The following is a 14216-nucleotide window of genomic DNA, read 5'->3' as shown; positions in this document are numbered from 1 at the left end:
TCTGGACCCATCGCCCGTGGACATGGTTTGGGCAGGTGGAAGCGCAATTCCACCTTAGAAACATCTCAGTGGACGCCATGATGTTCGACCACATCATGAGCGTGCTGGATCAAGACCTCATCCATCATCCTCCGGCTGAGGGTAAATATACCGCCCTCAAGAAATTGCTCCTGAGGATTTTTGGCCTCACCCCACCAGCAACAGGCTTCCAGGTTCTTGCACCTGGATGGGCTTGGGGACCGCAGCCCATCAGTGTTAATGGACGAAATGCTGGCCCTGGTAGAGGATCATAAGCCTTGTTTCCTCTTCTGTCAGATTTTCCTCGAACAAATGCCAGAGGCTATCCACCTGCTCCTAGCAGACGAGGATTTTGCGGACTCCCTTAAGGTCGCAGCCCGAGCGGATGCCCTCTGGCACATGAAGAGGGAGCATAAGGCAGCCCTCAACCAGGTTTCAAGACCAGGAACCAGTCGACCGCAAGCCATCCCCAAGCACAAGCCTGAAGAGAGCTTTTCGACCTGGAGCTTTTATCACCAGCGCTGGGGAACTGTGGTGAATGTCTGCCAAGCTGCCTGTCTCCCCTCTGGCGAGCCTTGCTGTACTAACATTGGCTCTGCATTATCTCAACTGTGAAGGACATTCCCTTTGGGTATAACTGTGTATGCACCTATTGTCTTTCATTATTGTCCCATGAGTTTCTGCTAATAAAAGCCATGATTAGTATTTGACCACATCATCTTTGTCTTCTTCATCAACTGGCACTTCAGGAGCGCAAGCCTGTAAGTGCCGCCAACCCTGCAGCTTCCAGGGAAACAACCAGGCCAGCCGCCATTGATGACTGCGATGGTTGGCCACGTGAACAGCTTCTTTATGTCACCGACAAATCCACCAGTCGGCATTTCCTGGTGGATACAGGGGCCAAGGTGAGCATCCTAGCCCCTACAGCGCTAGAGACTCGCACCCGATCTCTCGGTCCAACCCTGCGGGCGGCCATTGGTTCCACCATCAAGACCTATGGCACCCGCAGGGCGCAGATCCAGATCGGCAAAGAAAAATTTCACTGGAGATTCATGTTGGCCTTGGTGGGCACTGCACTCTTGAAGGCCAACTCCCTGAGGGCTCACGGCTTGCTGGTCGACATGAAGAGCAAGAGGCTGGTCAACACCCACACTTTCCACTCCATGCTTTTAGACACCGCGGACGCTGTCAGACCCGAGATCGCTGCTGTGGCTGCCGCCAGGGATGAGTATGCCGATAAACTCCACGAAATTCCCACCATCTTAGAGCCACGCTTCAATGCTGCTTTCCCCTGACACATCGCCATGCAAGGCCCCCCATTGTACGCTAAGCCCAGATGGCTGCTCCCCAAAAAGCTACAGCAGGCGAAGGAGGAGTTTTCAAGGTTCCAAGAGTTGGGGATCGTCCAACGTTCAGTCAGTGCCTGGGCATCACCGCTCCACATGGTCCCCAAGTCGTCTGGGGGCTGGAGAACCTGCAGAGACTACTGATGGCTGAACGATGCCACATCCCCTGACAGGTACCCAGTTCCCCACATACAAGATTTCTCAGCCAACCTCCACGGCACGCAGCTCTTTTCCAAGGTTGACCAAGTGCGGGGATATCACCAGATATCAGTGCACCCTGACAATGTGGGAAAGACTATGATCATCACCCCGTTCGGCATTTTCGAGTTCCTCCAGATGCCTTTCGTGTAAAGAATGCGGCCCATATGTTCCAGCGCCTCATGGACGCAGTGGGTAGGGACTTGGACTTTTTGTTCATGAACTTAGATGATATTCTTATTGCCAGTCGCAACCGCGAAGAACACAAGGCTCATCTCCGTGCCTTGTTTGCCTGGCTGGCGGAGTATAGCCACACGGTCAATGCAATCAAATGCCAGTTCAGCAAGCAGCCACTGCTGTTCCAGGGGCACACCATCTCGGCGGCTGGGGCCGCTCCGGCACTGGAGAAGGTCCAATGATTCCCCAAACCTTCCACCCTCAAAGGCCTGCAAGAGTTTGTGGGGATGGTGAACTTTTACCATCGGATCATCCCCAGTGCCACCCGTACCATGTGCCCACTGATCGCACTCATCGCCGCGAAGGGAAAGACATAATCCTGGTCAGAAAAGGTGGACAAGGCTTTTACAGCAATGAAAAAAGCCTTCGCCAGTGTGACATTGCTGGTGCACCCACGCCCAGAGGCACACATAGCACTCTAGGTGGATCCCTCCTCTACGTCAGTCATGGGAGTTCTGGAACAATGACTTGATGGACAATGGCGCCCGCTAGCCTTTTTCAGTAAACAGCTGCGCCTGCTGGAACTCAAGTACAGTGCGTTCGATTGGGAGCTCCTGGCACTGTACTTGGCCATCCGCCACTTCCGCTATTTCCAGGAGGGCAGATCCTTCATGGTCTTCACAGACCACAAGCCCCTCACCCAAGCATTCGCTATGGCCAAGGACCTGTGGTCAGCCAGACAACAGCGCCACCTCTCTTACATGTCGGAATTCACTACCGACATCCAGCACAGGGCAGGCAAGGACAACATGGTAGCGGATGCACTCTCGTGCCCATCCATCAACACACTAGCCCCCAGCCTTGGCTATACACAGCTAGCCCAGGCCCAACAGCATGATGCAGATACATAAGCCCTCCGGACTGCCATCTCGGGCCTTGACCTCAAGGACGTCCAGTTGCCCAACAGCCCGGGCATGCTGCTCTGCGACATCTCCACAGGCCCACTGCGCTCAGTAGTACTGCCGCAGTGTCTTTAGTGAGAGATTTTAGCCTAATCCACGACCTTGTTAATCCCTCGGTGAAGACGACTGTGCGGATGGTCGGGGAGCGATTCGTGTGGCACGGGCTCGACAAGGAGGTGGCGGAGTTGGCGAGGAACTGCACCAGGTGCCAGGCCTCCAAAATCCACAGACACACGCAGGCCCCAATCCAATCCTTCGACTCATCAGCACGGATGTTCCAGCACATCCACATTGATGTCGTCGGCCCCTTGCCGGTGTCCAGGGAGGCGCGATACCTCTTTACGATAGTGGACTGAGCCAAGAGATGGCCCAAGGCCATCCCAATCAGAGAAGCTTCAGCGGAAACGTGTGCTAGGATCCTGGTCAGTCATGGATCGCCCGTTTTGGCGTGCTGGCGCACATCACCAGCGACAGGGGCGCCCACTACTGTATTATGGTTTACATGCAAGTGATCAGATTTTTTTTAAATTTACACCTTCTCATCCATTGTCAGGCAGAAAGATCCTTGCTATGCTGATTTGGAAGAGGCTAATGCAATGCCTGCTTGTACTTGGATAATGATCATTGTAACTGTTGTTAGGAGCCCAGAGGACCCCAAGACCCAGCAGCAATAGATATTCACCAAGACAAATGGTTATTTAAACAAAAGTTGCTTTTAATTATCTTTAACAGAAAAACATTTTAACTTATCACTATTGACTTAACTAACCTAACTTAACCCCCTTCTAATTCTAAGTGCACGTGTATGTCATATGTATGTAAATTTAAGAAAGGTTCTTTGGTTCACAGTCCATTCTCACTTCTCATTCTTCCAAGTTCACTGGTTGCAGGCAATTCTTGTACTGTGCACAGAATTTAACATTTATGAACTTCACCAGGCTTTGGTGCTTGAAAGGTAAATGATTACTTCTCAGGAAAGTTCTTGTCAGTTTTCAGAGAGAGATTTGTTGTTCACAGGACACCCACAACTGATTCCTTTTAATCATCCACGTCAGTGTTTTGCCAAAGAAACTTGCCCCATCAGGGTTTTCCAGATGATAACCTCTTTCTTTCAGGTCACCACAGAATGCCTTTTTGTTTCTCTTATTCCAAGTGAAACATTAGGCAGCCAGTCCTCTCCTCTTGCATGAATCATAAGGGCTTTGATCAGGCTGACCTAAGCACTCACAACCCGTCTTCCAAATGGGGTTTTCCACAGCGAAAGCTTGTTTTACTCTCTCTGCTTGCAAAACCACATAACCCTCCTAGAATAGCAAGTTTCATTCCAGACAGAGTGCGGCTCCAACAAGCTCTTTCATCTGTTGCCTTTTTGTAAAAAGCAATCCATTCGTGAAGTTTTTTGGGCACTCTCCAAAGCTTTTGCAAAGACTATTGGCCTTAACATGTCTAGCATTAGCAGAGCTCCAGTAGTTTAAATAAGATCTGTTTTAAAATGTTTGTATGTGACCTACACAAAAAACTCTTCCCCAATTTATCTCCCAAAAGCATATCTATATTCTGTCACATCCAGGCCTTAACCCTATATTTTTTTTCCTTTGTCAATAGTTGAACCGAAGTGACAGTGACAGCTCAACATTAGCTAAAAGGTCACCTTTTGTGCGCAATGCTGTGGAGCGACGAAGCCTGAGAATTAAAAGGGTATGTCTGGTCCAAGCTTCTGAAAGCGTACAGAGAGAAAAATGTTGATAAACCTCTTTGGGACTTGTGCTCACACATTCTGTCACAGGATCTGGGCTGGAATCAATCTCTGGAACAGAGTTAATAGATCTCCTTTGGCAAAAGGTGTGAAGTCTGTACTGGGATTAGTGGATTGCGATGGAAGTTTGGTCAGTCAGTCTCACTATGCAGGTGCACCTTCACCAGAAGGTAGCTTCTTGCCACCTTCTCAGGTGCAGAAAGGAATAGGAGGTAAAAGTTAGCTTTGCCATTGACACCCATATTTTAAAAAAATGGGTGGCACTGGTGGTGGGGAGGGATAATCTAGAAAATGACAGTATTAGAATGTGGTATTAGATGCCTTGAAACATACAAGAGTGGATAAATCCCCAGGACTACTATGGGAAACAAGGAAGAATGCAATAGGCTAACAAAGACTGAAGGACAGTCAATATTATCCCCAGGCCAGCACAGTTAGTACGGCAGATAGTGTAACGCTGTTAGAGCACCTGCGATCATGACTGGGATTCGAACCTGTGCTGTCTGTAAAGGGTTTGTACGTTCTTCCCCCTTCTGCACAGGTTTCTTCCAGGTGGTCCAGATTCCTCCCACCATTCAAAATGTGCTGGGGGCTGTAGGTCATTTGGGTGTAATTGGGTGGCATGGGCTTGCGGGCCAAAAGGGTCCGTTACCGTGCTTTATATCTAAATTTCAAAATGTAAATTTAAAAAAGGAAATTTCTGAGTCAAATCTTTCAAAATCATTTATTTTAGTTCTTACATTGGACAAACTCTACAATTTTACCTTTTAGCTCGATTACATGGGACCAATTGCATATCTGATATCGGTAACTTTATACAGCTATTTGAAGTATATCTTTCATATGATTAATGTACTGAGAAGAGTCCATCAAATATAATTTTACTGGCACAATACAAGATGGTTTTGAGAATACAATAAGGCTTATCTCATAGCCTGCACCAGTTTTAGTCTTCAGTTACCAGTTTCAAGTTTATGGTCATATTATACCTGGTTTGATGGAGAAAGATTTGTTTTACAAGCAGTCAAGTAAATTGACTCTAACATGAATAAAGAAGTACAAAGTAGAAGAGGAAGAGCACATTATGCTGTGTGGTGTTACAGTGAAAGATTAATTACCACATAGGAATGGTGCCATGAGATCATTTTTTTTTTGAACTATTTATTTGTTCAAAAAACAAATAATATATGACATATACAGCAATTAAACATGAACATGAACATTTTTTTAATATATATTTTAAAAAAAGACCCCCTCCCTTCAGCCAACTCTCCTAAGGAGAGCCATAAAAAAAGAAAAAAGAAAGAATATTAAAGAAAAAGTTAAATATACATATTAAAATCTAATCAATATAAATTAAAATGTAAATATTCTAGTATAACATCCACTTATTAATAAAAAAATTATAATTATCATGTGAAACATACATAATTTTTTCCAGTATTAAACAATATCTCATCCCATTATGCCATCTATTAATATCAATCATATTTGTATCTTTCCACTTACTAGCAATACATTTTTCCGCTACGGATAAAGCTAAATATACAAAAGCAAGCTGAAACTTATCTAATCCCAAGCCTTTCAGAGGTTGCAAACTACCCAATAAAAGTACTGTTGGAACTAAAAGTATTTTAATCTTATACAGATATTCTAAAAATGATTTAATTTTCTTCCAAAAAGATTGTATATGTATACATGACCAAACAGCATGAAAAAATGTTCCAACCGTATCACCACATCTAAAACACAAATCTGATTCATGAAAACCATATTTTTTAAATTTTTCAGGTGTCAAATATAATTGATGTAAAAAATTGTAATTAATCATTGCATAATGTACATTTATCAATCTAGTTACACTATCATTACAGATATCTAACCAATCATCCTCGGAAAAAATAAAACCACTATCCGCTTCCCATTTAATTTTAGATCTATCCCAACCCTTTTTATCCATACCATCCTGTAATATTTGATATATAGATGAAATATAACCCTTCTCTGGTACCTTCATAAGAAAAGTCTCAAATTTAGTCATTTTAGGTAAAATCATCTCTCTACCAAACATACATTTTACCAAAGATCGAATTTGATAATAAAGAAATAAAGAATTCTTATCAATACAAAAATCTTCCCTCATCTGATTAAAAGATAAAAAATTACCCTCTTTAAAACAATCTCCCAAATTTTTCACACCTTTAAATCTCCAATGCAATAAACTTTGATTATGTATTGAAAAAGAAATAAGTTGATTATTATACAACGGAGTCAAAGCCGATAATTTACCCCTAGAACCTATCATTTTATTTTTCTTTATCCATAACTTCATTAAATGTTTTCGTATAGGCACATTATATTGTTGTAACAAATTCATATTCCACCTAAACAAAAATTGATGTATTTCAAATTCAGAAATACTTGCCATCTCAATTTTAGCCCAACTAGGAGGCCGTGCCAAATCCATCAAAGACCTAATAAATTTAAGTTGGGCTGCCTCATAATAATTTTGAAAATGTGGTAAACGTAGTCCCCCTACCTCATATTTCCAAGTTAATTTATTCAAAGCTACTCTCAAAAATTTACCCCTCCATAAAAACTCTCTAACCATTTTATTCAAATCTCGAAAAAAAAAATTTATCAAGTAAGTACGGAATAGATTGAAACAGTGCCGTGAGATCATGAGATCACTGTCACTATTTCAGTCAGGAGACCTTCGACTGCGGGGAAGAAACTGCCTTTGAATATGTTGGTGTGCTATCTCACAGTCTTAGGCCTTCTCCCCGATGGGAGGAGAGAAACCAAGAGGGTAGTTAGCGTGGGATGTGTCCTTCAGTATTTAGCTGCCTTTCTGAGGCAGAGAGCAGTATAGATGGAGTTGATAGAAGGTTGGTGTGCTGGTCTGAGCCGCATTCAACACCTTCTGCTGAACTCGGGAGGAGCAGTTAATGCATCGAGCTGGAATGCTTTTTCAATGCTGCAAAAGTTGAAAAATGCAGAAGTTGTTGAGGAGCACAGAGAAGGAGGTGTTGGAATGCTTTCCTGCCATTGTGTCAATGTTGGTTGGTTGGTTGGTTCAGATAAGATCACTGGAAGCCTTTACTTTCAAAGGGTTTTTTTCAGTAGTTGAATAAGGTGGTGAGGAAATTTTTATGGAAGGGAAAATAGCTCGAGTAACTTTACAGAAATTGACATGGAAATATGCACTAGGTGGACTTCAGATGCCTCATTTTCAAAATTATATGAAGCTGCACAGTTGATGTTTGTTAGTAGAATGATGGATATTAATCAGCCTCCTAGTTGGGCCAAGGTGGAGTTAGCCTGTATTTCTGAATTTGATGTTCACCAGTTTATACATCAGTGGAATTTGAATTTATTGCAGGGATATGGTATGCCGGTATTAAAACATTTGTTAAAGATATGGGTTAAAAGAAATAATGTTTGTTAGAGGAACAAAGGGTAAATTATCAATTCAAACTCTGTTATATCAAAATCAGCTTATTGCTTTTTCAATGTTTAATAGGTATTTAAAGATATGGTATTCTCAGGGTATAAAAGTGATTCAGGATTGTTTTGAAGAGGGGCAGTTTCTTTCTTTTAATCAATTGAGGGAGAAATTTGGTATACCAGTAAATTCTTTATTTGTGTATAATTATGGTAAAGAGATGCGTTCACCTAAGTTAACGAAATTTGAATCTTTGATTTCCTTTATACCAAAGAGAGGTTTTATTTCAGATATTTATCGATTGTTACAGGAAACTATGGATAAACTGAATTTGGAGAAATATAGAAATAAATGGGAAAGTGATTTAACTTATGTTATACCGCAGGAGGATGGGAAGGTTATGTGTCATGAAGGGGTAACTAAATTGACTAATGTAAGATATGGTTTGGTTAATTATAATTTTGTGCATCAGTTTTACTTGACTCCTGAGAAATTGAAAAAATACAGATTTAGTCATTTGGATCTTTGTTTTAGATGTGGGTTAAGAACTGGAACTTTTTTGCATGCAGTTTGGTCCTGTGATAGGGTACAACCATTTTGGGAAAAAGTTAGGTTGGTTTTGGAGAAATTATTTAAAATTAAATTACCATTAGATCCAGAAATATTTTTGTTAGGTTATATGGTTTCTTTGACTGGTTTGGGATTGGATAAGTTTCAAATAGCATTTGTACGTTTGGTGTTATATTTGGCATGAAAATGTGTAGCAATTACTTGGAAAGACAATGTAGAGATTAACATAGCTCATTGGCATAATGAATTTAAATCTTGTATTTATATGGAGAAAATAACATATAATTTACATGATAATTACTCTTTTTTTTGTTAAAATGTGGTCACCTTATTTAGAATATATGGGTTTGAAACTATCTTAAAATATTGTACATGTTTTATGTTTTCTTTTTTGGCTCCCCTTGATGGGGCTGGCTGAGGGGGGGGTGAGAGGGAGGGTGGTTATTATATTGTATAATAACTTTTTTGTTGTTGTTGGTATTGATTTTATGTTGTTTTTATAAGTTTTAAATAAAGTTTTTAAAAAACAATTATATAACACCAACTCTAATTTGACTAACTTATCTAAACTTAACTAAATTTATATGCAATTATCTAACTTAAACTCTAACTATGCATGAATATATTGGTGTGTGTGGAATACATCAAGCCACTACAGCTCAAGGTTCAATTCTTGGAAGGCATTTCAAAGTTCAGAAATTTGGTGATGCCAAGTGGGCTTTAGATTGATGCGACACGTAGACTTCAGATCAATGGTTCTCAACCTTTTTCTTTCCACTCACATACCACTTTAAGTATCTAAGTATTCCCTATGCCATAGGTGCTCTGTGATTAGTAAGGGATTGCTTAAGGTGGTATGTGGGTGGAAAGAAAAAGTTTGAAAACTTTTAATCATACCTAATTGACTCATTATGTGCATGGTTTCATAACTCCAAAGGAAATGGGCCAATGGCAATTTTTCTCAAGCAAAATAACAATTGGGTCTAGAGCAGTGATTCTCAACCTTCACACCCACACTCTTAAGTAATCCTTACTAATCACAGAGCACTGATGGCATAGGGGTTACTTAAAGTGGTATGTGAGTGGAAAGACAAAGGTTGAGAACCATTGCTTTAGATGGTTGAGGCATGCAGGCCTTAGATGAATGGTGAGACAGGGAGGCCTTAAATGGTTGAGCCATGCAGGCTTCAAATGGTTGAGACATGCACTTAAATCGAAGGAGCAGTTATGAAGTAGGTGGAAGAGACCAAGGTGGCAGAAGATTGATTACAAAAGTGACAGTTACAGAGATCAGGAATTTGTAATGTGAAAAAAAAGCTGATATATGCAGGGCGGCATGGTTATTGTAATGGTTAGTGTAATGCTGTTACACCAGCGACCAGGGTGCAAATCCCATGCTGTCTGTAAGCAGTGTGTACATTCTCCCTGTGTTTATGTGGATTTCCTCTGGTTACTTCTGTTTCCATTCAAAATGCTCTGGGGGTGTAGGTCAATTGGGTGCAATTGGGCTGAAAGAGCCGTTTACCGGTGTACGATTAAATTAAATGTGAAAAATAAATTAAATTAAAAAAACATAAACAGAAAGCTTTGAAGGGGCAGTTTTTAGAAAAGAAATGGAAAAAAGATCTGAAACCATTGCTTGATTTTATCCTTATATTCTGGCACAGACCATATGCCAACCTCACGTGAGAAGGACGGCTGAGCACCCCATTCGCACCTCTCTGGACTTGGAGCTGGATCTTCAAGCATCACTAACGTGGCAGAGTCGGCTGAACGATGAGCTACAAGTGCTCAGGGAGCTAAAAAATAGATTGGAGGAGGTAAAAGCAAAGGGGGCAACAGAACTACCCACATGGATGGTGGAGGACGACAGGTTCCAGAAGCTTTTGAAACAAGCAGAAAAACAGGTATATATTCAGCTGTACTTATGACTCATAGATCTTACAAAATATAAGATCATAAGAAATAGGAGCAGGAGGAGGCCATCTGGCCCATTGAGCCAATGAGATCCCATCGAGCCAATTCAGTCATTCAATGAGATCATGGCTGATCTGATGATAGGTTCATCTCCACTTACCTTCCTTTTCCCATATCCCTTAATACCCCTACTATGTCGCCTCCACTGCTTCAATGGGCAGCAAATTCCACAGATTCCCCACTCTCTGGGAAAAGCAGTTCCTCCTCATCTCCATCCTGAATCTTCTACCCTGATTCTGTTCCCTAGTTCTAGTCTCCACTACCAATTGGAACAACTTACCTACCTCTATCTTAACTATCCCTTTCATAATTTTAGATGTCTACAAGATTGTGAGAGGCATAGATAGGGTGGACAGCCATCGCCTGTTTCCCAGGGCAGGAATAACAAACACCAGAGGTCATGAGTACAAAGTGAAGGGAGGGACATTTAGGGATATTATTTTTATGCCATGAGTTGTGAGTGCCTGCAGAGTAGGGAGGGTTTAATACTTTTTTTAAAAGGAATATATGGATTGGTACATCCTTGAGGGCTGAAGGGCCTGTACTGTACTGTAGTGTTCTATGTTTCTGAAAGATCCCATCTCATTCTTCCAAATTCCAGCAAGTACAGTCCCAGATGACTCAATCTCTCCTCATAGGTTAACCCCCTCATCTTGGAAACAACCTGCTGAACCTCCTCTGCACCACCTCCAAAGCCAATAATATCCTTCTTCAAGTAAGGAGACCAGAACTGCACACAGTACTCCAGACGTGGCCTAACCAGTCCCTTGTCCAGTTGCACCATAACCTCCCTGCTCCTAAATTCAATCCTTTCCATTCAGAAATTTTAATTTTTTTTGCATCCTTCATGACATTTAACACTGAAATTGAGGAGCGACAGCAGCAAGATGGCTATGGCCGTTTCATTGCTGGCCTTGCGTGCTGCCTGTTGGGAGTTTGGAAATCCTCGCTATGAACACGTGGGCTTCATCTGGGTTTCCTGAGTTTCCTCCCACAACCCACAAAGATGTGCTGGTAGGTTAATTGTGCTCTGTGAATTGCCGCCATCATAGGTGAGCAAGAGGACCTGTGGGCGAAGTGTATGGGAATCATTTAGAAGGAAATTAATGGACAATGGGACTGCACATGGATTTGATGGGTCAAAATGCTCTCCTTCTGAGTCGTAAGGAAATATGGACCATGATCAAGCCAAGTACAATGGGACTGTGAACACCTCAAGGCCCTCCCAAGTAACATATGCATACATAGAGCAAAATAACATTTAGTGATTTAAAATTAGTGTTGCAACTTACATATCCTTAATTGTAAAAACCACTGTGACAGCATGAAATCCAAAATGAAAGAGTCAGACTGTTTAAATTTGGACAATAACTCCCATCAGCAACTCATTCAACACAGACTTTGTCCCAGAATTAAATACCAGTCTTAAAAGATATTTGAACTCCCCTGTTGATGGCCACAGATCTGTATCACGAAGCTTCCAAAACCTTCCAACATCAGTCCATACATCTGCCTTTTGTTGTGTCCATTTAATTCCCAATTATTGTGTTCTGTAATGACAGTATAATTGGTGTATATTACAATGTACAATTTTCATGTGCAGTTTGGTTTCTGACAAGTCCAAGATCACAAAGCAGGTCGACATCTGCTGAACACTGCATGGTGGAAAATTCTTAGAAACACCGTGCTCAAGGAATTGGTCAGTGCCTTCAAAGGATCTGTGACATAGCAAGCCAATAAACATTTTATTACACAATTCTGTGGTGCAACAGGCCTAAATTTTCATGCATTACTAAATTCAAGGTAGATAAGTGAGATGTTTCCTTCATGCATTTGCTAGTATGCAGGTTAAGAAGTTGGGTCAGTACACACTTTTAATTCAGGAATCTGCCTGATTTTTGACATTCCTAATGAGTAGCTCAGGCCCGACTGCCTTTTACTTCCTATGGATGCTGTGTGACCCGCTGAGTTTCTTCAGCACCATCTACAAGAACCTGTAGATTTTCTTGTGCGCACTCCGATTCGACAGTGTCCAACTGACACATATTTGGGATGTTGGACCTAGGTGAAACCCAAGGTCAGGACTAAGCTTGGTCTACGGAGCTGGGAGACACCATCTCTATTAGCTGCACAACCCTGCCATCTGTTCTAAAGAAGTGTTTTTATTGACTCTTCCATCATTTTCTTTTATTCTTCCAGTTACCCTCTTTAATATTTTTCAACCAGAAATGTGTTTTCCCTGGTCTAAGATAGCCATTCTCAATGGGGGAAGCGGGTGTTGGCAGTGGGGGGGGGGGGGCGGGTGGTGGTGGCTACAGCCTCCCCTTCCCCTCCCCCTTGGAGGCCACAGCACATTTACATAAAAGCCTTGTTTTCTTTTCACCTCTCATGACATAAATATTTTTTATTTAATTTGTAGAAGAGAAGTACGAAAGAAACTGTACCACAGGGAAGGGGACCCATAAACTTTGAGCAGAGTTGTAAGGGGGCCATAGCCAAAAAAAGGTTGAGATTGGCTAGTCTTAGATACAGATGGAATATACAACACAGGAACAGATCTCAGTCCATGTGTTTGTGTGGAACAAAATGTTCAATTCCAAAGTAAATATCAGCTCCTTGCACTTGATGGATATCCCCCCACCCCCACCCCCACCCCCCCCCCATCCCCTTCATATTCATGTTTCTTTCTAGAAGCTTCCTAAATGCTACGATCCTGTGTACTTCTACCACTACTCCTGGCAGCCTGTTCCAGGCACCTACTGTCTCTGTGTCAAATATTTGCCCTGCACATCTCCCTTAAAAAATTTCCCCTCCCTCAGATAAAATGTTTAACTTCCAATAATATAACACTTTTACCATGGGGGTAAGATTCTAACTGTCTATCCTATCAATGGTTCTCCCGATTTTATGCAACTCTATCAGGTCGCTCCTCAACTTCCAATACTTCAGAGAAAACAACCCGAGTCTGTCCAATCTCTCCCCACAACTCATGCCCTCCAAACCAGGCAACATCCTGATAAACCTCTTCTCCACCCTTTCAAAGCCTTCACATTGTTCCTGTAATGGGATGATCCGAATTGTACATGGAACATCGTGCCATATACAGCCACAATATTACTTCCTTACTTTTATACTCAAGGTCTTGCCCAATGAAGCCAAACATACCTTATAGCTTCTTTACTGTCCTATCTATTTGCATGGCCACTTTCATTGATCTATGGACCTGTACACTCAGGTTCCTCTGCACCTCAATACTTTTAAGAGCCTATATACATTCACCTTTTATTTGACTTCCCAATATGCAACACCTCACACAGTTCCAGATTAACGGCATCTGCCATTTCCCAACCCAGATCTATATCTGATCTATATCCTGTTGTTTTGTCCTTTGTTAACTCTCTATCTACACTGTCTACAACCCCACCAATCTTTGTGTTATCTGTAAACTTATTATTTCTTTGTTAAATCTTACATCACATTCTTCTAGATTGCAAAATGCCTTTAATAAGACCTTATGACACGGAAGCAGAAATAGACTAATCAACCCATCAAGTTTATCCTGCTATTCAGTCATGAACTGATCCATTTTCCCACTAAATCTTCACTCAGTCTTCTCCCTATAACCTTTGATGCCCTGGCTAAACAAGAATCTATTAGTTTCTGTTTTATATACACCCCACTGGCGAAACATTCCACAGAATGTGGGTGGTATTAATATGTAATAACTAGATGGTAAATCTGCTCTAAATTCCGAAGGTGAAATCAAT

General features: G+C 41.9%; 1 protein-coding gene across 1 annotated transcript in view; it reads left to right on the top strand.

The window, feature by feature from the left end:
• Positions 1–14216, top strand: part of LOC138764505 (protein WWC2-like) — a 257311-nt gene that overhangs the window by 241042 nt on the left and 2053 nt on the right. The window contains exons 20-21 of the mRNA XM_069940553.1: positions 4307–4399; positions 10140–10379. Of these exons, the coding sequence (XP_069796654.1) occupies positions 4307–4399; positions 10140–10379 (333 nt within the window). The remainder of the gene's footprint in view (positions 1–4306; positions 4400–10139; positions 10380–14216) is intronic.

The sequence above is a fragment of the Narcine bancroftii genome, chromosome 1, assembly GCF_036971445.1.
Source record: "Narcine bancroftii isolate sNarBan1 chromosome 1, sNarBan1.hap1, whole genome shotgun sequence".
NCBI lineage: Eukaryota > Metazoa > Chordata > Chondrichthyes > Torpediniformes > Narcinidae > Narcine > Narcine bancroftii.
This window is presented reverse-complemented; position numbering and strand designations above follow the sequence as displayed.